Source organism: Glossina fuscipes, unplaced genomic scaffold (genome assembly GCF_014805625.2).
Source record: "Glossina fuscipes isolate IAEA_lab_2018 unplaced genomic scaffold, Yale_Gfus_2 155, whole genome shotgun sequence".
NCBI classification, from domain to species: domain Eukaryota; kingdom Metazoa; phylum Arthropoda; class Insecta; order Diptera; family Glossinidae; genus Glossina; species Glossina fuscipes.
The window spans coordinates 391,930-417,226 of NW_023998498.1; the positions used below are offsets into that span (position 1 = coordinate 391,930).

General features: G+C 33.0%; 3 protein-coding genes and 1 long non-coding RNA gene across 5 annotated transcripts; all 4 read right to left on the bottom strand.

Annotated features, from left to right (window-relative positions):
- Positions 1–1,241: 1,241 nt before the first annotated feature.
- On the bottom strand, positions 1,242–1,956 carry LOC119641619 (protein fuzzy homolog; the record flags this gene model as incomplete). Its single annotated transcript, XM_038040394.1, is given in 3 exon segments — positions 1,242–1,336; positions 1,339–1,786; positions 1,840–1,956. Coding segments are annotated over 3 exon segments (621 nt in total), but the record flags the coding sequence as incomplete, so codon positions are not given.
- Positions 1,957–11,844: 9,888 nt separating this feature from the next.
- On the bottom strand, positions 11,845–15,519 carry LOC119641621. Its single transcript, XR_005247862.1, has 4 exons — positions 15,429–15,519; positions 14,098–15,280; positions 11,942–12,219; positions 11,845–11,883 (listed from the first exon to the last, which is right to left on the bottom strand). It is a non-coding gene; the product is annotated as an uncharacterized LOC119641621 (long non-coding RNA).
- A 1,999-nt stretch (positions 15,520–17,518) lies between these two features.
- LOC119641620 (protein smoothened-like) lies at positions 17,519–18,825 on the bottom strand. 2 transcript variants are annotated; one of them, XM_038040396.1, is made up of 4 exons: positions 18,729–18,825; positions 18,535–18,592; positions 18,020–18,462; positions 17,519–17,950 (listed from the first exon to the last, which is right to left on the bottom strand). In XM_038040396.1, the coding sequence occupies exons 3-4, from the start codon at positions 18,305–18,307 to the stop codon at positions 17,924–17,926; spliced, it is 315 nt and encodes a 104-aa protein (XP_037896324.1). In that variant the 5' UTR covers positions 18,308–18,462; positions 18,535–18,592; positions 18,729–18,825; the 3' UTR covers positions 17,519–17,923. The 2 variants fall into 2 exon arrangements, with proteins under 2 accessions (XP_037896324.1, XP_037896323.1); XM_038040395.1 differs by lacking the exon at positions 18,729–18,825 and having other exon boundaries at positions 18,535–18,670.
- A 3,946-nt stretch (positions 18,826–22,771) lies between these two features.
- Positions 22,772–25,059, bottom strand: LOC119641617 (transcription factor grauzone-like). The gene is made up of 5 exons (XM_038040393.1): positions 24,757–25,059; positions 24,022–24,680; positions 23,751–23,960; positions 23,312–23,687; positions 22,772–23,250 (listed from the first exon to the last, which is right to left on the bottom strand). Exons 1-5 carry the CDS (start codon positions 24,871–24,873, stop codon positions 23,098–23,100), a joined length of 1,515 nt encoding a protein of 504 aa, XP_037896321.1. The 5' UTR covers positions 24,874–25,059; the 3' UTR covers positions 22,772–23,097.
- Positions 25,060–25,297: the final 238 nt, after the last annotated feature.

The following is a 25,297-nucleotide window of genomic DNA, read 5'->3' on the forward strand; positions in this document are numbered from 1 at the left end:
CGTTCGTTATAACTTGAGTGGTTGAGAAAATGAAGATCCGGCTTAAGCCAAGTTCCAATAAATGGCAAATGAACTTCGTGGAAGTGAAAGTGGAGGTATGTATAACGAGGGATTGAGAAAGCTACACTGAATTTGGTGCCAATTAACAGCCTGAATTTGGTGCCAATTGGTAGTCTGTATTTGGTGACAACTGAGAGTCCGAATTTGATGCCAATTGAGAATTGCGCTTATCGCAAATTTTCATTCCCTTGCCACTTCGTTTCTTAAGGGCATTGCACTTTGCTATTATTTTTAATAGCGACGGCAACCACGGAATCGGAAACAATCAGGAAACCACTAAAAGCATTAAAAAGATTAACATTAATTTTTATATATATGTAAATTTTTATATATATTAATAAAGCTATTTTAAGTATATAATAAAACTATTATATAAATAAAGCTATTTATATTTAAATATAAATTATGTAAATTAATATGAAAGGTCAGTTTGACTTTTCCAATGACAAATCCAATCGGTTGAAAACGTGTTTGTTGCTATAAGCTCCAACTAGGCGAAGGGTTATATAAAGTAGTATTTATTTCTTTGAACTGGTACGAGTACGTCTTAAGCCCGATAGCCGCCACTCATCTTTTTCCATTTCCTGAATTGGTAATTTTTTGTTTTCAACTGTTTACAAGTGTTTAAGACTGTTTAGGACTTATAAGATAGCTACCTACGGCTGGTAATTTTCTAGCACATCACGAAGAAAGTTTTCCATTTTCAGCAATAATATACGTCCAGGGCAAAAAGAATAACAATTTTTTTTATATGTATACATATATTTTTTTGTTCTTATATTTTTTTTACGTATTTTTATCTCAAAAAGGACAAATTAATAACTGCATTCTTATGTGGAATGAAAAAGCTATAACAATATAAGTATTTGAATAGCAAAAAGATACAAGAAGCCTTTTTTTAACCAAGGATAAGAAAAACACAGCCAAATGTCATCAATTAAATAAAATGTGAAAGAATAGCAAAACTTTTTTAAACTTGCATGGAGTTGAAGAGCCTTGAAGCATATGTGTACATAGGTATTTTTATATGTTAAGTAAATATAATAGATAAAATATAATAAAATAATTATTTCTCGCTTCTTTAGTATATATTATCCGGCCAATTAGTATTTATAGCGATAGATGGCCACACCAGCAACGCCAATGAGTTCAATAAGAAAAAAGCATAAGAAATAAAGACAAACATTTGGACTCTTCTTCGGTAAATATACAGAAATATCGTTCTGTAAGTTAAGAGATGTATATAAAAGAAGTTGCAAAAGCTGCCGATCGACAAGCCTTCTACTGCTATATTTTGTCCAACCATAAGGTAGCAAAAAAGTGAACCACAACGAACACTAAATTCATTTAAACGTTGAAGTATTTGAGCGTTATCGTTTGAAAGAAGACAATGGGAAAAGTTTAATAACTGATTTGTACAAAATTCTAAGGCTGCATCAATAATTGGTAGATAATGTTTTGATTCTTTCTTTAGGCGTTCCATTAACGCGCTATTGGACAACTCATCTCGATTTACAAATAGAGAAAATGCTCCGAAAACTAGTTCCGCAAGAAGTTCAATATTATTTTCGCTTACGCCACTTGAACACACGATAATGGTAATACTGCCGTTGAAATCCTTCCAAAGATAAGTCCAACTTTCCGCGTAAGTAGTGTAAAGAGACATGCCCAACGATTTAAAAAACAAAGGAGATCCATTTAGGTAAGCTAAAGTAGAAAAAGCCAACTGTGATCATGCGTGATAATCCAAAGTAATAAAGCAAACTGTAAAGATTTCACATTGTTACATTCGCCCTTTTTAAGGGTGAGAATGGGCAGACCACCGTTATTCGTTAGACATATCAAATAAATAGACATTTTCAAATAGTTGTTGTTCCTTACATCAATTTAAAATTTATTGTTGCAACTCAACTAGTTTCCAGCGCAAATAGAATTAACCACAGAAATCGTATTATTGGAAATCGAAATCATTTCCAGTTATCGATTATTTTAAACGATTGAAAAACATAAGGGTGTAATGCGAAATTACATTCATTCTGTTTTTTGTACTAACACTAAAAGACACCTCAACAAATGAACTTCGGAAAAATCTTCGGACATTTGGCGTCGAAGTTGTAGGTTTTCAAGCTATTTTCATGTAAATGAATGCGAAAAGTACAGAAAGTGACTATACAAACTTGATTTCATTGAAAACTTATGTATACACTTGATCTAAAGTTCCAAGTTACCTAAATGTAATAGTTTTCTTTCTGCTTTTCTATCTCTCACTCTGGAGATAATTCTATAAATATAGTTTATAAAGCACATTTGGTGACATTTGGTCTATATATATAATTAATAAATACACGCTATGTGCATTATTATTATATTTGATGGCATTAACTTTCTTGAACATGGTATTCAGAATATGAAACAAGCAATGGTGACATTCTATATGCTTTGTCTCGCCGATTTTGATAACTATGACTCCCTTTACTCACACTTTGCTCGTTAAGACTTTTTGTTTTACGTTTGCGAACACTTTTAGTAACAGAATTAACTTATTCTGTTTTAACGGGCTTGCAAGGTAACATTTTCTTCTATTTGGTATGTTCAGTGTAGCTGCTGATTACACTAAAATGTATTTTTTGAAATTTACCAATTTATACAGCTTTGAGACTTAACATATATTGTCTCATTTCTCTTATCTATGCATTAAGTTATAGAAACATAAGAAAAAAAGTTTTGTTTAGTTGTTTAGAAAAATTTTTTACACTCTATATAGACAAGTATTTATTTAATTATTCTTGTAAGCTTTAACGTAAATACGTGAACATACCGTTAGCGTTTTGTCCTAATTTCTTGTCATAATAAACATGCAGTGGATTTTATTGATTTTTAAATATTAGCTACTAATAAACCTTATGACGCATAATATCTATCTTAATGTGCTTTATCAAATCTTTTTGAAATTAATTGTTGTACTATAATCAAATCAAATAGTGAGAAAAAGTTTATTTAATAAATTTCATGTTTTCTGTTAACAAACATTAGTGCATGCTTTTTAAGAAGTGACTTTGTCTAACAGCTAATAAACATTTCTGTTTATAAACATATAATCGTGCGTATACTCTCATTAGTACCATTAGTCCCGCTAATTGAGAGAACAGTGATAGTAATCGAGAGCACAAAATATTGAAAATAAAACAAGATAGTTTTATTGGCTTTATGTACATCACAAACGCCTTTTGAACAGTTACTTAATTTTCCATCCTTACTGAATTATTTATATCTAATTTTTATTAAAATTATGCAGAAACTTAAACGTATGGTAGACCGTATGAGACGCTTTCAAGTATTGAACTCGCAGATTTTCGCTGTACTGAACAAAAGGTCTGAAAGGTAGTGATTTTGAAGATCCAATGTGGAGCAAGTACGGCGCTTCTCACCACCGCACTATCCCTCTATTAAAAAAACGAATGCATTGCTTTTTATATTTTAATATTATTTGATATTTATAATAAACATAATTTGTTATTAAACAAATCCATTCAATGCAATCTTAAATATTTGAAATTATTCGATTTCTTTTTGATACACGCAACAAACGCCTCTTAGATATTATTAATTTATTGATTATTCTAGAAATAAGCGACAATTTTTTAGATAATTGTTGGTCGACTTTGTTTAAATTATAAACCAAACACATTGAAATCTATATACGGAAAGCCAGGTTCTTGTGGTTTAATAAGCACTGCCGTCTTAGTTTATAAATGGTTTTTTTCACATTTCATTCGTTAAATTTTCAGCTTTGGTTGTGTGTTCCGCCATTTTTTCAAAGTGTTTAGAAGGGTTTAAGACTGTTTAAGGCAGTTTAAGATTGTTTAATAAGGTTTTATACGGCTTCTATGTTGAATTCCACTATTTTTTCAAAAGCTTTGTTATAAAACAATATACTCTTCGTTAAAAGCTTTGTAGATAATATAAAAAATAATTATTTAGTAGATTTATGTAAGTAGTGTAAATAATTTTATATAAATATTACGGACGAAATTCATAAAGAGTGGAAATAAAATGAAAATTCGTAAAACGATTTTATGTTTTAATAAGAGGGAATAATATTGGAATATTAATAAAAAATAATTTGTTTGAAAAATACAAAATTTTGCCTATTTTATTTTAATGAAAGTTTTATTTCCTCCATATTGTTATGTTTTCACAAACTCTACAGCATATGTGCGCTTTTTCTCTCCCTCTCTCTCATTTCTTGACCTTATATAACAAGCAAAGTATATATATATTAAACACTTAACATACATTGACCGAAAGCGTTGAAGCTCAAAATAACACTGTTTTCGGATTTTTAGTATGTGTTTTAATCAATAATTTTTAAATTACTAAAAAAAAAAAAATAATAAAATCAAAATAAAAAAGAAGGAATTAAAAAAAAAATTAGAAAAAAAAATATTTGCATATAAATCTAAAATTTTAAATATTACATACACAATTGTAAACAAATACAGAGTAACTTTTTATACGCTTAGTCTCAGATGCTTCCAAACTTATACGCTTAGTCTCAGATGCTTCCAAACTTATACGCTTAGTCTCAGATGCCTTTCTCCTGGCAAATACGAAATAGGACGCTCTTATTTCTGTGCAGAAAACTCAGTGAAAATTTCTAAAATTAAATAAGGAAAAAAAATCTTTTTCTCTCATAAACTCGAAAACTACTGAGCTCGTCAAAGGCATACAAACTCGATTTGCGATATTTGGACAAAGTCGACAACAATCTCAACATCTTTGCGCTTCTGCGCAGTGTAAGCAGCGATACCGGCTTCACTAATCTTAATTTTGCGGCAATCACAAATCAACAAAAGTCTCAGTATCTTTGTGCTCCCACGTAGGAGCGCAGCACCATCTGCTGTATACAACATCATCCCAACAAAACCGACTCTGTTATCCCACCACTACACTGACATCAAGTGGAGGCGATCTTAGCTGAATTTCCAAACGTTTTAGTTTACCAGGCTTTTCGTATCCCCTGTTCCTGTCAGCTTGAACAGTACCTGCTAATTTGCATGTCAGTTTTGTTTCACGGTATGTCAGTTGATTTTTTTTCCTTTGCCTACAATGTAGCACGAAATTTAAAAATCGCCCGCCCCATAGAGGGTGAGACAAACAAAAATGTGTTCCAATGATGAAGATTTCGAAAATTTTGTTCGAACTACACAAAGTGGAGTTTCTTCCAAAAGAAAAATGTCAAAACAAAAAATAATTTGAAAAAAATTATTATTGATAAGGAAATTTCACTCTTAAAAGACCTGTCTGTGGATTGCAATACTACCCCACCTAACTCTCTGATCCCTCTTTCTACCAGCAATCTCTCCTTTCCGAATAAAAGCGAGGCTGCGCATAGCAATAAACACATAGTCCGATGACAGAAAAGAACTCTCACCCTTCAAGTCAAAATCTTTACGGTGATGGCGTGACTGGTGAGTCCTACGTCTTCATTGAAGCTAATCCCAACAACTCAGACAAGCCTTTTGTCTCAGCTCTGACTTATTCTTCTTTGAACATATCAAAGACTTCAAACTGGATGGATTGACTAATATAAAAATCATCAGCCATTGCACTGTAGCTGACGCAAACAATTTCATTTTAAAAAGCGACTTCCACTCAAAGTCATGCAAGGCTTATATTCCCAGAATGTTTACCGAAAATTTCGAAATTGTTAAAAATATTCCACCCACAATCAAGGAAGAGGACTTCCTTAAGTCAGCTAACTCAGACTTTGAAATCCTGTAAGTTACAATACTTCACAGAAGCGACTCTACCAATAGAGAAAATTTTATTCTCACTAACTTCTGCTGTCCCTACCGTCTCTTGAGAAACGTAGATTTGTTCTTGTCTTTCGTTTCTAATTAAAGTAATAAATGGTGCTATTGACTCGCCTTCATGACTTGGTGAAATAAGCTTTAATGTCTTTAACCGCTTCTCTAGGCACTTTATCTTGGTTAAGCTTAATCAGTGTAAATTTAATTATGAGCTGTTCAATCCGCTCAGAGTCGTTTGCAAGAACCTAAATGACGTCTACCACTTATTCTCGTTATCGGACTCTTTAAAGTCCATTAAAGCAACACTGCTTAATACGCTTTTATCCTTAAAAAGTCGTTACGTTTCCAAAGTGAATTATTGTCAATTTATTATCGGTTGCCAGGCTTATGCATGTTTGCGATGGCTTAGGGGTTCACTTGCAATTTGGTCCTGTACCGGTTGTCCTGTTCCTGCTCCTATGCTGATAGTGTACATGCTTTTTTTTCTTTTTTCTTTTTCTTTTTTTTTTCTTCTTATTTGTTTTGTTATGCTTATACTCAATTTTATTGTTAATTAATATAAGTTTTGCATTAAGAGCCAATTGAACTCGATTGTTATTTGTTTAGTTGAGTTTCTAGTATAAGTGGAATAAATAAAATAAATAAATAAATAAACAGATTGGATCCAAAGGTAAACTAATCCCTAAATCTATAAAATTTAATTACTGTAACATCCTTGGTTGATTATTTCATCCCCTCTGTCAAACTGTGCTATAACTGCGGCCATTTTGGTCATATCGCAAGAGACTGTAAAAGTAAAGAAGGCAGATGTCTAAATTGTTGCAAGACACCGGCCTGTCCTAAAAACTCATGTCTCACTGGTATATGTTTAGGTTGCGGGTCTTCGGACCACAACGTAAGCTTTCGCGATTGTCCTAAAGGAAAGAGAGAAGAAAATGTAAAAAAGTTCCTTACTATTCAAAACATATACTTCAGAGTATATAAGGAAAAATTCTCCAACAACCCCTACAAGCTACTCGATAACTACGATGAAAACTTCCCATCATTGAAGGATAACACTGCATCCAACAATATCAGGGACCCTACTCTCGAAACAAACAACATTTTAATTTAAAAAAATTTCAAAGCGATTGTCAAAAATAAAACGGGTATTCCCAAACCCACGCAAAGAACATCTCACAAAGTGCCCTTAACTCATAGCAGTAACACATATGAGCAAAAAAACGCCTACTTCCTGATGAAAGGAACACATTCATCAATAATCACAAACCTACTGAAATGGAAATGATTTTGGAAAAGATCTTCAAAATTCTCTCCACGACTCATCGCGAAGCAAATTTCAAAGCCATACAGGAAGAAATACTCACCCTCAAATCAGCATTTGATCACTTAAAACAAGGCCCATCTGAGCTAGCATCATCATGCCCTAATATCTCTCACTGATCTCCTTTCTACAATACAACACACAAAGCTTCAGGCGTAATGCCCATTCGCTTGATTATTTCACAAATTCCAGCCGAACTGGTTTCGCCATCTTGAGTGAAATCTTTCTATCCGACGACAACATTTCCGATCTCAAAATCTCAAATTACAACTCCGCTTATAAATGTAGAAGTGGCGGCTATGGAGGTGTTGTAATCCTTGCCAGGAAAGGCGTCTCCTTCATAGAAATCCCCTTTAAATGAGCTGCTGACATTGTTTTTGTCAAAACCTCTTCCCTAAAACGTAATATTGTTATTGCTGCTTGTTATTTCAAACCTAACACCCCTATTCAATCTTTCCGGGATGACTTTAATCGCCTCTGCGATATGCTCGATTGTTTCCACAATGTCATAATTGCAGGAGATTTTAATGCAAGACACCCTTCCTTTGGTGACTCCGTATCAAACAATAAAGGCAAAGCTTTGCAAGAAATCATTGAAGCCAGTAATTTCTATTGTCTCAGTGATAATTTCCCAACCTTTGTGCACTCTACGATCAACAATTGTGGTAGAGTGTTGGATCTAACTTTCACTAACGCAACCAATCTTACGTTCAAATGGGAGGTCAAAAAAGAAATTTTTCTGGGAAACAGTCACCACCTTCCTAGTCCACTCAGTGCTCATTTCAACGAGAAATAAATAAAGTCAGATCAAACATCCAAATCTCCGATTCCTGCGCACCAAAACTTTGGTGAAACGAGCTGCTCACTTCACTATTCTATAAATTACAAGCTACTAAACAAAAATTTTCTAAATACCCCAATATCTCAATTTATCCCAAAAAGAATGAAAGAAATCAGTTAGAAAAGCCAAAAGAAGTCACCGTACCATAGTTGTCGAAGAGCTTTGCTCAAATAGCAACACAAAACCATTCTGGAAATTTTTAAATAGCCACAAAAAGGAAATACAAACACCCCATTTGCGATGATCATAGCGACAAATCCTACCTAGAATGGTTGAAAGTTCGAGTTCCCTCGACAAATGGTCTCCAACCTTCCTCACTTAACTCTCAGATGGATAACATCTCTCCATTCTCCCTTCATGAACTCATGCAAGTCCTTAAGTCGAAAAAGAAATCCATGGCAGCAGGCCATGACGGAATCAAATATATGATAAAAGTCCGTCCCGTGCTAAGCCTTCTAACCCCGCTATCTGCTATAAATGAATGCTGGATGACCAACTCGTTTCCTACTGTTTGGCGTACAATTAAAATAGTGCCCATTCCTAAACCCGGAAAAAATCTTGAAATATTCACTAACTTCAGACCATATCCCTCTTGCCCGCACTTCTAAAAGTTACCAACCAAATGATCAAAGAAAGACTGACAAATTTTCTAAATCACTCACACCTGTTCCCGTCAAGGTCCTTTGCTTATCAAAAACACATCTCCACCGGTATGTGCCTTAATGAAGTCCTTTTCACAGTTGCAAATGAAAAGGCAAATGGAAACCAGGTAGTTATGCTTTGCTCAGACATTAATAAAGCTTACGACTGCGTTAATCTAGGGAAACTAAACCAAAATCTGAAAATCCCGACACAAAGTAGGCAATGGATTCTCAACTTTCTTTCCTCAATGTAGCTGTCTCAGCCCAGTTCTTTTCAATCTGTACACAGCCGCCTTACATCGATTACAAGACAATACAACTCATCTATTTCAGTATGCTGACGATTTCCTCATCATCTTTGCTGGAAAATCACTAGCAGAAGCAGTCCGTAACTTCGACGTTCAAGCCAATCTTTTTCACAGACATTGTGCAGATCTAAATCTAACTTTCAATCCGGAAATATCAAAAGTCATCCGCTTTGCTAAGGGTCTCAAAAATATTTCAAAATATTATTATCACATTACAGTCAATCGTATAAAAATCAGTCAATCTTCCTCTATTAAATTCTTGGGCAGAATAATCAACTCAAGTTTAACCACTCATGTGCATTACAGGGACAACCTTGAAAATTTCAACACAAGCTCAAACGTCATCAAACTTTTAACCAATATTCACACCGGACTCCCCCCTAGGAAAGCTTTAAACGTTTACAAATCTATTATTAGATCCAAAATTGAACATTCTTACTACACCTCGTGCAATGCTCCTGCGTATACATTAAAAAGAATACAAACCTTTCAACACTCAATCCTAAGACGTTGTACCGGTTTGTCCCCCTCGATTCCAACATCAATTTTACGTTCCATCTCATATGAACCTCCCGTAGCTGAGAGAATTTCTCTTGTAACTGCAAAGGAACTTCTCAAGGTAAAAATCTTTAAACCTGCCTTCTTTGACAAAGTTGCTTCCAAGCACAATTACGTCATCAATAATTACTCTAACTGCTCCAAAAAATTCAGTAATATCTTCAATAAAGTTAACTCAACACCTTCTTGGAATAACATCACTCATGATAAGTGCGTAGTGGAATTAAACTTACTTAATTTGGTCAGCAATTCAAAAAAAATCGGTCAAGGTCTTGTTTCAAATTGCTTGTCTGCAAAAACTTAACCACTTCGTCGAAAATAACTTCAAAATATACGCAACGGATGGATCTGTCAATTCGGATATTTCTAGTTTCTCAATTATAGAATATCCATACTTACTTTTAGGAAAATTCAAAGTTCTACAAGAAGTATCATCTACGTTCATTGAACTTCTGGCCGTCAGACCTCAACTTTAGACTCCAGACTCCAGACTCCAACTTTAATCAAGAACAAAGACCCATACAATATGTGCGTCTTCGATATTTACAACCTTTTAAAAGACCCCAGCGTTGAAAAATGCCCCATCATCTGGATCCCAGGTCACAGCGGTTTTAGTATCAATGAAAAAGCTGACTTGCATGCACTTGAAGCTCGATTTGATGGTACAATCTTCTCCATAAACTGTTTCTCCGGCACGTCTGACGGATTATCGACAATAGTGCCTGTCAGAACGTCCGCGGTGCATTACCCTAGTCTTCATCAACAAAAATTCCATAACCAACATCGCATATCCATATCATCAATGTGCTGCTGTTTATGTTACTGGATTATGGGTCTCATTTAACCGGCGTTCGTTTTGGTGAATGGAATTCTGAGGAAAATTCTGATTGTAAAAATGGAAAGAATACTTCATGTGCTTCGAGCCATATAAATGTGGCAATTGAATATGCTGTACCACATTCCCTGTATAGTTTAAAAGCCAAGAACCAACTACACGATATCGTTCTTATACGGCTGGCTGAGGTCATACATTTTACAGATTTTATAAAGCCGACATGTTTGCCTTTAAATAAAGAAGAGCGAATAATCGACTTTAAGAGCTTGATTACGGAAGAAGCTGGATGGAATCTCAATTTTATTAAAATCAAGGTCCCAGTACAAGGTGTTGCTGCCCTTAAATATCATCGCATGTATATGAAGCGTAACATTAGATTAGCAAATTCACAGTTTTATGTCGAAAGTCAAGAGCCGAGGTACACTTTGAGAAAGCTTGGTAGTCCTGCCGTCACATTATGCCTAATCCATCTAATGGATGCAAAAGGTAATTAAGAAACTGTAGTCTGACACAGGCGACCATTAATTACATGTTTGTTTAATTTCTTCTAGGATACGCCCTTATTACACGTTGGCTGGCCTTCTGTCGTTCTATCCCCGATCGAGCAATAATATAAAAGTTCACTAAAATTCAGCAATATATTGGATGGATTTTGGAAACAATTGAAGAGCAAATACACTTACCAATTAGGCGATTAACACCATTCTTGCCTTCACATATTTGGTTGATATTTTTAATTTTGATAATTTATGAATTTCGAAGGAGATTCCTTAAAGTTTGAATAAAATGAAATTTTCTGAAAATAAAAACAAAATTGAAATATGATTTTTGGAACACTTTGACTGTCATCAACATATCATCAATACATCATATATATGTATACCTACGATTGCACCTAAATGGGTAAAGAATCCAGTTATCGCTGTTAAGGTGCGCTTAATCAAAAGGCTCGGCGCATTTCCCTGCGTTAGAAATGTTCAAAAAAATTAGCACAAAAAACAAGAATTTCGAAGAAACTCTCGACACATTTTCCCTTGCAAACATTTTCCACAAAACGTAACATGAAAAAAAGAACATGTACCGATAGCACATATCAGAAATAGCTTTTATATGTATGAATATATGGAAAGAATTATCATTTTATTTTTGAAAATAGGGTAAAATCGAATGCCACGCCTATAAAAATTGTATAAAACTATTGAGGAGACGCACAAGGGGAGATGAATGCATATTTTTCATACATTTATATAAAAGAGATTATATATTATATATAAATATAGAATTAACATGAGATTAATATGAGATTTTCATTTTTCCCAGATAATCCCAGTTTATATATTACTAAGATATTACTAAGATAAATATCCTCATATATACTACGAGCTTTTGGTTTTTCCATTCCTTTGCCGCTACGCGATTACTCTATATAATCTTCGGTTTGGGCCAACCGTAGCGATTTAGGTGGTGCTTGCAAATGTTCTTTTCCACAATATGTTCCTTCGTCTGAAAAAAAATAAAATATATTATTCACGGTTGTAATTGAGATCTCTAAATACTTTACGAATTTTTATATCTTTAAACAATTTGATGCAAGGTTATAAATTCAGCGGCTAAAACATTCTACATGTCGGGGGGGCAGATCAATGTCCCAATTGTATTCCGCGGACCCAACGGGACAGCCATGGGATTCCTACCCCGTTCACAATCATACTTATGAACCGGTTTTCTACTGAACTAGAACGAGTTGTGAAATGAAAGTCCCAGCGCTGTTACGCTATTTCTGTTACTGTAACAACTACAGCAAAAAGCAACTTTACTGACGACGGGAAGCCGTGTTAACTGATAAAAAAAAGAGAAAAACAAAATTAAAAATTTTTGTAATTTATCAGTGATAGGTCTCAATCAATACATACAGGCCTAATCCATTGCCTTTGTACAAACAAAAAAAATAGTCTCTCTTTTTTTTTTTTTGGTATGTTGAATGGAGATGGACTAAGCCAATAGATTTGTGGCTTATATGTCCAGATAATAAACTGTCGTAATTTTTGGTCACAATTATGTACAAAACGTAACAAAAAAAGAGCGGCCGCGGAGCGAGCATGTTAAGTGTAATTTTGTATGTGTGTGTAATTGTGCTTGTTAAGTGCTTGAAAGTCAAACAGTGTTGCAAGCGTTGGCTGAAAACGAAAAGGAGTGCTATGGTAATAGAAGATGTTTAAACGCAAAAACGAAATAAAAAAAAAGGAAAGAAGAGGAAAAAAAAATTCTAGAAGGATAACTTAGCTTTTCTAATAAAGCAAGTTAGTTCCCCGAGATGACGTACATTTTTTGCTGCAAAGAGATCGTGGAGACAGCCATATAACTTGAAGAAGCTAAAGGAATCTCTAATGCCATCAAGCCTGTGACATATGAAGATTAGATGCTCAGCAGACTCAACAACATTGCAAACTTCACAAACATCACATCGTATAGCGCGAATCATTTTTAAATAAACTTTGTCATAAGTATGACCACTCATGAGTCTATAAAGAATTTTGATTTCCCAGGAATTAAAAGAAGATACAGAAAAGGGTTTGAATTGAAGTGTGGGATTTAATTTATAGAAAAGACGATTGGATTTAACGCGCTTAAAATGTTGTATATAAATTAGTAGAAAACGCCGCAAACGATGTAATTTCCTAATTTAAATTTTTAAGGCAAATTCGAAAACAAATCTAGTTTATATACCATATGTATCTCATACTTGATAAACATTATAAATTAAAATTCATACTTGATTTTTTTGTTTTAGACGCATCGAAACTTTCCTTATTTACGCATTGTCTGTTTTGTCATCTCTCAAGTGTACACATTCGATAGGCATAAAATTCTGAATTGATTAAGCCATGTCTGTCAGTCTGTCCGTCTGTGTTCTGTCTTTTGTGAACATTCTCCTGGCTGCAAAAATGAAGCCATCGACTTCAAATTGGGCAAAAATATTGAAAGTTCTTACACGGTTGTTGGTATTGAAAATACGCAAAATCGGTTAGAGGCCGATAAATGTACAAAAATCTTTAAGCGTTCTATGCGATGCTATAGTACTAGTACAAAACTAGGGACAAAACCTAATGTAACCTGCACATCGTTGGAAATGCTATTAATAGAGGATTCATGCTAGTTTCATTTTTTCACAGGGCATGGTTTACTCACAGTAGCTATGCAAACTTTCGCTTTATCAACCTCATTTGTGACATACTGAAGAAATGTTGTCCTTTCGAATATTAATTAATTAAAGTCATGTTTTGTTTATAATAATTTGCAAAAAAATTCTCGAAATGTTCCATTTTATTTGTATTTTGAGCTAAACCCCTCCGAGACTTCGTTTAACAGAATTCTGCAAACAGTTTTACAAAATCTGCAAAAAAAAACGGGTTGTGTCTTTGCTATTTATATTTAAATATAACGCCACACCCTTGAAAAACTTATGTCTCGAATTTGAGAAAGTTCTTTTTCCAAAAAACCTCCATATGTGCGTATGTGCAACTGCAGATAATGACAAAATTCTCTTGTTTTACATTGAAATCAAAAAATAAACGAGTCTTCGTTATATTAAATTTTACTTCTGCTTTTTAGCTTTATATAAATTATCATTGCATTATTTGCTTAATTAATACAAAGTAAAGAAAATAACCAAAACTCTTAATATCACTATCTTCTTTTAGTCAGAAAAATACAAACCAAAATATTCCACAAAAATTTCTCGTCTTGTGTTTAAATTTCTATACTTTAGTCTATGATGCAGGCAGTCGTTTGCCAAATTTTGATTAATATATTAATGTTAAATTCTTTTGATAATAATTTTTTTTGTTTACTAATATTTTAATATTAATAATTTTCTTCTTCGCGTATGTTATTCTTCAAAAGCTGTGTCGATCAGTAGTTCAAAAACTTTTTTACAAAATTTTTATAATTTTCTGTTTTTTACATGAATATATTTTTTTGTTTTATTTGTCTCTTATTTTTTTTGCTTTCGCAAGCATTCCATTCAAGATGTTTAAAAAATAGTCTGCATTTCCGAAATCGATGCGCTTTTCCTTCTACTGTCAACCAACACACTCCAGCTCTCACAGCACCACCGCTCAAATCCTACTCAACTTACCGCACAGAGCATCAAAACCAGAACTGTCCGTTTTCTCTTTGTTTTGCTCGTGTTTAATTTTTTCTCTTCTTTTCTCTTAAATATCGTTGAACGAGATCTTAACATGACAAAGTGCTACGCCAAATCTGTTCAGAACTTCAGAAACAAACAAAAAACTAACATGCTCTAAATACACAGTCGGACTCTGGGCATTCCTCTTTTCACGGCTCTCTCTTGCATAATAGAGTGATTTAGGAAAAGAGACCATTATGACGCGAGTTTTTTTTCTGCTTTCTTCTTTTTGTTCTTTGCATAAGGGCAAGCCGTTATTCTTGCCAATGCAATTTTGCGTAACGACTGACCTTTATTACACACTTACTTACTCTATTGAGATAGAGTAGTGGTAAAGGCAGTCCGACGGAACCCCTTTGCTAAAATTTTACGCGGACTTTACGAGGTCCAAAGGCATTTATACAAAATTTCCTGCATTTCTCATTCGCCCTACCACTTGAAATTTTGCATCATCGGTTAGGCGACTTTCTTCAGGTCCGGATAAGTTTTTTGGTGTTGGAACACATATTCGTGATTATTTTATACAATATGTAAGGCATTTACCTACTTTCAAAGAGCGCAAATTCTTCTTCTTGCTTCTTCTTTTGCTGATTTAGATACCCAATATAACAACAAGGTCCAGAGAAGGACGAATGACATTATAATTTGTTTAAAATTGTCCACCGGAACATGTTAAAATGTTACAAACCTTTTATCCATCAAACCTTGACACTGGGAGAAAAAATAAATTAATAAAAATTTCAAAAGCGTTCCGTTATTTTATAAATACACATACAAGAAAACAGGTGATTTGCGAAACCTTAGTATTACATATTTTTTTAAAGAGAATGCTTATGTTACCATACCAATTTATACTAACCGGCACGGTTTTTCACACCGCTCTTAGAAGTACCGTGATCGGCGCGAATTGCTTTGAATGGCTGGCTTCCCCCGTAGGCTTACACCATTATAAACTTAACTTAAAACTTTAATAATATTTACAATAATAGTAATATACAAATATAACCGCCGTTTATTTACAAAAAATACAAAAAAAAAAAATATTTTGATTACTGAATTTTTTATGTAAAGACGACCACAAACGTGTCGCATTCCGCTAAAGCGATGAGTGGAGACGTATGCTTGTTTTTTAATCTAAAATAAAATAAAAAAAATTAAGAAAGTATACACAATAATAAGTAAAAATAAACGCATACACCGAATATTCATGTATATAAGGTGGTGAACGGCGGCACATCGTTCGTTTTTAATCTGAATTATGAAAGAATAAAATAAATAAGCAATTTACAAATATACATATATAAAATTATAATTACCGTCACTCTGCTACATTTCGCATACGTGCGATGCGTGGAGCTTTTGTATTCTAAAATAGAATAAACAAATAAGCAATATATAAATATACCTGTATAACATGATTATGAGGAAACATTTCTATTTAGTGTCTCACTACAGTTTTTTCCTGATAAAAGCAAGAAGAGTATATAGCCAAGCAAATCGATGCGGTGCCAACCATGCGAGAATAAGCGTATATGTTTGTTTACACTTCTCAATAATTGAACATGTGTTTGTATAATCTATGGTGCCTTTAAAGAATAAGCGTACAAAGTATGGTGCCTTTAGAGAATAAGCAACTGATTTATATTGCTGCCAAGTTTACATCTTTATATTTTCAATCCATTGGGACCATTAAAATATCCTGCGACCACTTGGTGATCTTGTGATCTTGTTTTGTACCCACTCTCGTGCAACCTTTCCTATGGAAATTGAAGCTTTACATGGTAAAAAGGTCGAATTTCCAATATTTCATGGTGAAAGTTGGCTCATAATAGTAAATCAACAGAGGCATCTACCCTTTCCGAGTTACAAATCTCACTGTTGCAAAAATTCAGAAATGTTGAACTTACTGCATGACTTGGAAACGTTATTTGATCAATAGTGCCATTGCAAATCAAAATCAAAACATAAATTTATTGTGTCAAGGTTGTAGGAAGTGTTTAATTGGGCGTTGGGTAACTCAATCAAGACAAAATCAAAAAAAAGAGGCAATGCAAAAGAGACTCATGCATAAACTTTTCTACCAAAGGATATGAAACGTAGGTCTCATGGTTAATAACAATAATAAATATTGAAAGTAGTTCACAGTATGTGAGAATTTGATCTAGGCTTTCCTAGTATTCCTCTGGAATACTTTTAACGCATGTCATGATTTCGTTTTTCATAAATCCTTTACCTCTAAATACATTGTGAAGAAAAAAACAAACAATTGCACATTTAGGTAGAATTCTTAGTTAAGGCACATAATAATTATTAAGTAAATTAATAAATTTAACGTAAGTGTGCGTTCTTTGACTTTGGGTTTTGATACCAAATTTAACGCGAATAATACAATAATATAAATGCGATTCAAATGTATGTACAATTGTGGACAAAACAGTCTTTTGGTTATAAGTGTACAAGATATGAAATGTAAAAATGTTTAAAAAAAATATTTAAAAATTACTTTTATATGTATATATATAAATATATATATGATTAATTCTATGAGTATTCTTATTTGTGTACTTTGTTTTTAACATCGAATAAAAAGAAAATAATAATAATAAGTAGAAAATTATGGCCTTGTTTAGGTATATAAACACAAACGGATCATCTGCTCATTTGGAAGGAAGTAGTAACATTTTTAACTTTTCCGATTCTCTAAGGATGACAATTGTTTCTTCTTTTAGGCTTGTGTTTAAGCAATGTTTGCCTTTCGCTATTTTTCTCCTTTTCGAATTTTATATAATTTTTCCTTTCTTTATCATAATTCTCCTTATCCTCATCATCATCATTATCTGAAATGTTCCCAATTGCATAAGTATTCGTTTGTATTCCCACATCACAGCTTAGTTTGCTAGTTCGGGAGTTAGGTTTATCGGTTGATAAATTAGAGTAGGACGAATTAAGCATAACATCGAGAGGTAAATTTACTTCCGAATACGATTGACTCATATTAATACTGTCACCATTGGCACCGTAACTGAGATGACGTTGTAAATTCAAATTCAAGTCGGACATTTTCAATAAAGCTTTGTCATCGTTAACTTTCAATAAAGTTTTGTATTTACTAACGTTACGTTGACGTCTGAGGTTGCGTTTCTTAGTGTAGGAACAAGCTGCATTAGATGGAGATTTTCTCGATTGAATGCTCATCAGATTTTTGCAATTCTATTGATTCCCCGACTGTCGTGGGTTTTTTGTGTAGATTATTTGCTTCGGCTTCATAAATTTCCTCAATTTGTAGAGCTTCATTAGACCTATTGGCATCTGTTTCTGTTTCGTGAAGGGGTAAGATCCATTGGCTATTTTGGGTCAAAAACTCATCAATGTCTGTGGTATCTAAAGTTAGAATGAAAAGTGTGTGAATAAAGTCCTTCATATTTTTCAACACGCAAATAAACCATTTACTGGTATTTCCAGGCCTGCGTTTACTGTTACCTCTGCCGTGCGTTTGGTGCTGCTTTTGGTAAATACTCCGACTTTCTGACTAGTACTCGCGTAAATAGTTTTTTTTAACGCTATTACCTGCGATTCCAGGGAAGTGCTACTTTCGCGACGACCTCGGGTTTTGCGTTCCGAAGTGGCTACAAAATCTTTTCGTTTTTGATTACGTTTGCTAATATTCGATGAACGTTTGCTATGATTGTGGTGACCACTTTGACGTTTGCTTGTACGAGCGGCTACTTTGGTTTTCATTTCATCTATTTTCACCGAAAGCTGTGAGTCCACGGAATTTCTTCTTGATTCCACCGAAACATGACGTACACTGAAGCTGGTTTCTGAATCTAAGGAACTTTTCCGTGGTCCTTGACTGGAGCTATTGTTAGCATACGTCTTTTAACGCCATGCCCCTTATATTATTGCGAAAAAATTAATCCATCAGGTCGTGATTTCAATATAGTTACTTTAGAATTAACACTTACTTGGACACATAGTATATCTTTATGTGAAGGATGTATAGAATAATTTTCAGCACTTGTTCTTGAAAACACAAACATATATAAAAAATATTTGATTTGTCGATAAAATACTTGTAAAATGTTTGTATATTAACGCTAATAATGTATAAAAACTTTTAAGAAACCAAATATTAGACATAAATAAGGTACATTCCTACTTAGCTAAGCTAATGCCGCTGACCGACTTTGATTTGTTCACAAAATTGCTAAGAAGACACCAACGAGATTTCCAGAAAAACTATATGAATTTCACGTGGATCTCCTTTAAAAAAATTTTCTAAAAAATCCATATCAATGTAATCACGTGTAATTCCTTGTTGCTTTTCAACAATTTAATTTATTAAATACTACACAAATTTTTAATATAGTTTTCGTAAAACTTCTTTCTCTTCAACAATTTAATTTATTAAACACTACACTAATCTTTAGTATAATTTTCGTAAAATTCCTTTTTTTATATTTTCTTTCGATATTTGTCAATATTATCAATTTTTTTTCGCTTTTATTCACTTCGTACAACTTCTTTGTGCATTTTTATAAGGGTTTTGATTTCTCGCTAAAAACCATTAGCTGGTTTTTTCCTTTACAAGTTTATAAAAAACGTACCATGTATGGAGAATGGAGAGAGCACAGAATTGTTTTCAATAAATTGGAAAGCTTCGAATAAAGCTGAATGCTTATGTCGTGTTTTGTTTGAGTGCTCATGACTAGAAAAAAATAGTCTCAGGCCAGTTTTCAAACGAGCACTGAAGCCGTTCAAGCAAGTCGTAATAAAAAATGGCTAAAGCAGGGAGCTGGAAATTAGAATCAATCCAGGAGCTGCTTTTCAAACAAATAAAAATATTACGAAAATAACAAAATTATCGGAAGGTTTCACACCTAATGTTTCTCCAAAAAGGTTCATCAAACGCTATTACGATATTAGATTAAGAGATCAAGGCGAAGCAACCAGCATCTAAAACAATAGATCTACGCTTATGTATAGTTGAGATTTACTATGTACATCACAAACACTAAGTCTTTTGCTTCATTTATATTTATTATATTTATCCTATTAATTTATCCAAGTGCAATCTTAGAATGCGATTCATTTTAATGTCTTTACACATTATATTTATAATTATGTTATTACTATTCGCTTAAAAAATGTGCGCCCTTTGCCTTCGTCATTTCTTTTTTCGTTTGGAGGGAGGATTTTCGCATATGGACCTATACCTCCAGCAACATGTTATAAATTCTCTTGCAAAAATTGCTCAGTCTTACTTTGAAATATTTGGTGAATTTTTTCTTAAATTTTTGCTTTTTTCCATTTAATTTATACGCTAAACTTGTCAAAGACAGAATAAAAATCGACTTCATCATTTCAAATTTAGTTTTTCCGTTTGTTTTCAACCAAAATGCAAGTAATGAATTTAATCATTTTAAAAACATTCAATCGGTAATAAGTTTTCCTTCCAAAAACAGAGATGTCATAAAAAATTGAATTTCAAATTATATTCGGTGTTTTAGAAGCAAATGCATTGTTAGAGCATTTGTAAAAAAAAAAATATATATTTATTTGACTATTGAAACGGTTTTAAGGCGTCAATATAAAAAAACTAACGTTTAAATATTTAATAAACTTCTGAATAATTATTTGTAGTTTTCTATTAAATTCGTGTTCAATGTTTGCAAAATAAATTATCTTTGTTTCTTTTCTTTGAAACATAAATAACATACGGCAGAGGTAAGGTTAATGAATGGGTAAGGTAAGGTTAATGAATCAGCGTCTGCAAATTTTGATGTCAGTAAAATAAGGCTTTTGGGCACGGGTACTCAATACTTGTCCTCGAACTTGTACTTTTACTTGATCACAGTTATTTAATGATTTCCAGTAAAAAGTATGTAAAAAGTTTTTGTTGCACAAGTTGTTCTTCTTCCACAACCACTTCCTGATCCTACATCCAATCTTCTTTATAAGTGTGTATGTGGTTAAAACATATTGTTCTTTTCGTGACCGCGCATATTTTACACAATATTTTTCCAACGTACCCGATATCAAAAATATGAGAGTAAGTATATATATATATAGATACATTTTTTTGAATTTAATGATCTAAGAACTAGCTATTTATTAGGACTATATCTCCATGCAAAGATCTCTCTCTTGGCCTACACATCCACATTGCTGTCTACGATGGCAAATAATTCAGTTAGTAATTTTAAAAAGCGGAATGTGCTAATTAATCAAAAATTTAAAAAAAAATTGTTATATTTAAAGCTATAAACATTAGAGGTCAAAAATATGTTTTATAAAAACAAATCGGGAAAATTTTTTCACGTTTATGTTGTTCTTTTTTCTTTCACTATAAAATAATATCTTTGTGCTTTTATTTTAATTTCTTTTACTTTTAGAGAGCCTGCATTTGTTTTTCTATAAGAGGAAATACATCGGAAAATGCACATTCAATCACACGAGTCATAATATTATAAAGAAATTAATTTTTTTTTTGTGCCTCTAAAACGTGAGAAGTAATAGCTTACAAATCTATAACGAATTTTTAAATAAAAATTCGATGACCAATCACTTGAGCGTTAGTGTACAAAAAATGTAAAAAAAACGGTGGGCATTTTAAACTTAATTGCAAAAATTACAAAAATTTTCTAAATCTAAAAATATGAAAAAATTAATTGTTCGGGTAAACAACTGAGCAAAGTTTTTTTCTTCTTAAAACAAGAAGAAAGCCGTATGAATGAATATATGTGTGTGTGTGTAAACATATTTTATATATTTAATATCATCTTGGAATCCAACTAGATTCACTCTGCGGGCTGTTTGGTGGTGTTAAAGATCGTTCACAATTTGCACCTATCTCAGAAATGGGCGAAAAATTTACCAGTTCTTCGTTTAGTAAAATATTGTCTTTAAAGATTTATGGTGTTGGCGGAACCACCAGTAAATTTACTGCTATCAGCAACGGGTGCACACATTTACCATCCATTGTCATCAAAAGCTCCTCATTTTTTTCCAAACACAAAGATGTTATCTCAGACCATTGTGTAAATATGGGCTGACGTTACGAGTTTGTCGAAGTAAAATTAACCAAAGATATCCAAAAATTTCTTGTTTGCTGTTAAAATTGTATTAAATGAAAATAAAATGGCTTTAATAAGTTGCTGTTTTGATTCTGGATTTGAATTGCGCGAACTCTTTGATACTTTTGTGCAAAAAGGCATATATCCAGTGCAAATGAAAAATATAATCCACACAATGTTTGTCTAAAAGTTGTCATCAAAAGTTGTCATCTCCACAATTGGCTCAACATCGTATCAATAGCTTAACTTATTTTGTGATTAACTTTCAGCCAACGTTTCCAGGAATAGATGCTTCGGAGAAGAAAATGTTTTTGCGATTTCGAAGGATAATTTTAATTTGACCTATGGACGTAAGCAAAGAATCAGGCTTAAATGAATAAAGCTTTAAAGTGAAGCTATTGCAACTTTTATATATTCCATCGAAGGGCGGGAGTATCATATGTGCTTATGAATACTGTTAAAGTGGTAGAAATTTTCGCAACCTGCTAGTAAATGAGAAATTTGAGGATTATTCAGTTAGCAGGTTCGCATTATCAGCTGGTTTCTAGTGACATTAACTTGAATTACTTTAAAGAAGCCCGCGCGAAATTAATTCAAAATTCCGATATGCAATTTAGCACTTCAAAAACTTTATTTTCTTATAAAATAACTTACTACTCCCTATTCTTTATTTTAGGGGCCTTTCTGTAATTTCTAAAGAAAACTTAATATCCACTTAATATATATTGCCATGCAGAATTCGTTAAGCCGCGGCGTATAACGTGTAGTGAATACATTTTGGGTTTATTTTTGTATATATCTCTTCTTGTATTTTCACAGCATAAAGCTTTGTAGTACAGAAAATAACACAGGTATACACTAATGGGTTATCCATTAGCACCGCTTAGTAACCACATGCTTCAAGCACTAAATAGGGAACATATAATGAAATTTTGAACAACTTATATCTTCATCAAGCATAGTGTGGAAAATTTTTGTACTTTATATTTGTAGTGTGACTTATGAAAGTGCTTACATTTAAAGCTACTGCTTAAGAAAAATTTAATAATAATAGCGCCATACCAAACGAACTTTGCAAACGATGATATTAAATACTTTTATATATTTCCGAAATTAAGAATAACTCAACTTTATACTTCTAAATAACGAGCAAAGCCATAAATTGTTCCCAAATTTCTCTTCCTTTTACCTTTGAAACCATATTTGTTGTTTAATTTTGCATTATACAATATTTATCCTATTGAAAAGAGTTTCGCAAAACCTAGTGGTACGTTTTAAAAGAACCCAACTACTATTCCTCGATGAAGTTTTGAAGAGAACAGTAAAGCATAATTGCTCTTTCGACTTTTCGCAACCAACACACACTCAACAAAAAATTTGAGTGCCTCTAAATTCAAAATTTATAACATCAACTTATGTTCTTTATTTAAGTTGTACTTAATAAACAAATTCTTATCGCGACGCTTTATTACGTTGACATAATGATTCCCATTCAATCGGATGCTTTTTCTTTTTATGCGAATACATATTAGCACTGGAATTAAAGCTTCGTAAACAAAACTGACAACTATACAAGGGCTCGCCAGTGTGTGATGCGCGGTGTTCCTGAAATAAAAAAAACGAACATTAAAAATCTACTTTCATTTTGATTTAGATCAAGAGCTACTTTTAACGATTTGGCACTTTTGAACGTTTTTTGACATTCTTCACATGTAAACACTTCCGTGGAATGAGTTTTTTTCAAGTGATTACTTAAGCAGTGTTTGCTTTTACAAAAACGTCCGCATTTGGGGCATTCAAGACTTTGGTCTGCGCAGTGGAAACGCCTTAAATGCTGTTTTAAATTTTCATCATCTTTAAGCCAACTATCGCAATCTTCTCGCGGACATTTTATGCGAGGGCCGCTGTCCTCGAAATGGGAACGTACATGTTTTTCAAAAGATTGATTGCTACGTATTGCTTTAGCGCATACGTGGCATACATTTGGGGCTTTACGATGGCGAGAGTTGATATGAATTTGTAGAATATATTCATTGGCGAAGCTAAAGGAAAACAATGCCATGAGTTAAAAAATGCAATAATAACAATATGGGAGCAATATTTACGCTTTGGGCGGTTCACATGTATTGCAGAAAAAGGATCGTTGATCTTTAGGAACATGTTTAGACTTGTGATGCTGTAATAAATTATGTCTAGCAAATTTTCGTGGGCAGATATCACAAGCAAAATTTAAATTCTCCTCGGGTTCATGGTATTGTAAGTGATGATCTTTAAGCCCAGATTTATTAGAAAATGTCCGACCGCATTCTTCACACCTGTAAATATATTCATTTTTGGTTGCCATCGATAAAACTTCAAAAAGGCAGTAATAAGTACATAAAACAATTCGGGTCCTCATGCAGTTGGGCATGTTGTATTATATCTGAAGGACAATTAAGTTTCCGCGTACAACATTTAATGTACGACTTCATGCCAGGATGTTGTTCTTTAAAATGCTGAGTTAAATCAGTGAAATCAGTTCCTGTGTAAGGACAGAGGTCACATAACATTTTTAAGTGCTTTTTTATAAGATTTTCATTTTCCAGCAATAAAACTTTTGCTTTGGCACGCTGTTTTTTTGGTCTTTTTTTTACTCCGTCCCTCTGCGAACTAATTTTTGCAGCTGCTCCAGAATTGGTATGCTGCTCTTCTAAATTGTTCATTCGATTTTCCGCGAAAACTGATTTACTTCTGAGTCGTCTTAGACTTTGTCTTTTCGGTTCAGTTGTGTTTGTTGTTTCCTCAGCCATTTCACATTTCGCAACTTTTAAAGAACTTTCTTCTAAATGGTTCTGATCTTCAATTCCAAAATCCATCGTCTCTTCATTTTGATCGACATCTTCTATTTTAATAGAGCATTCAGAAGTATTACCATCATTGTTCATAGCATGATTTTCATGGAGCTTAAGTACACTTTGATAAAAATCGTGAAAGTCTTTAAGTTTTTCCCAACATTCATAACATATTATTTCAGTTTCCGCATTTTTCGGTTGGGGCTATATCAAAAGGTGTATAAACCGTGTAAAATTTAATCGAAAATGTTTTTAAGATATATTTGAAAAAGCTATCTACCTTGAACCATAAATGTTGCTCTATGATGTTACATATTTCTAGATTCACGCCATCTTCGTCGAATATATTCAATGTTGGAAGCTTTGGGGTTTTAATTAAACATACACAACAATTCATAATGCCGATGTGTGTGCAAAATAACTTCGACTAAAACTATTGTACTGAGAGAAATATATACTTCCAAGTTACTCAACTGGTTAATTTTTGTTTCTATTTTTAGTTTATGAATTTTTTACGGTTCCACTTTTTTTCGTAAATAAACGTGTCCGTGCAAAGAAAAGAAATATAAAGCAAAAATTGCTTATTACTGCAGCGGCAACACTAAATTTTTTACTCGCAAACAATAGATATAAAATAAAACATACGAAAAGGAATAATGGTGGTAATCGCTCATCTTAAAATTGGGTTTTGCTTTCGTTTTTCAATTGGTTTTGCTTCACATATGCGACAGAATTCACCGTTGTGTGGTCACTTTCATTTCTTTTAGACGAAAGCTAAATTTTTTTTTTTTTTTGATTTTTATAATAATGCGGTTTCTTGT

Coding starts and splice junctions, on each gene's coding strand:
- LOC119641620 (XM_038040396.1), bottom strand. CDS start 18,307: ATGAAAACCAAAGTAGCCGCTCGTACAAGCAAACGTCAAAGTGGTCAC. Junction 17,951..18,019: donor ACGCAGGCCTGGAAATACCA/GTAAATGGTTTA, acceptor TTCTAACTTTAG/ATACCACAGACATTGATGAG.
- LOC119641617 (XM_038040393.1), bottom strand. CDS start 24,873: ATGAATTGTTGTGTATGTTTAATTAAAACCCCAAAGCTTCCAACATTG. Junction 24,681..24,756: donor AGCAACATTTATGGTTCAAG/GTAGATAGCTTT, acceptor CTTTTGATATAG/CCCCAACCGAAAAATGCGGA. Junction 23,688..23,750: donor ACATGTGAACCGCCCAAAGC/GTAAATATTGCT, acceptor GTTTTCCTTTAG/CTTCGCCAATGAATATATTC.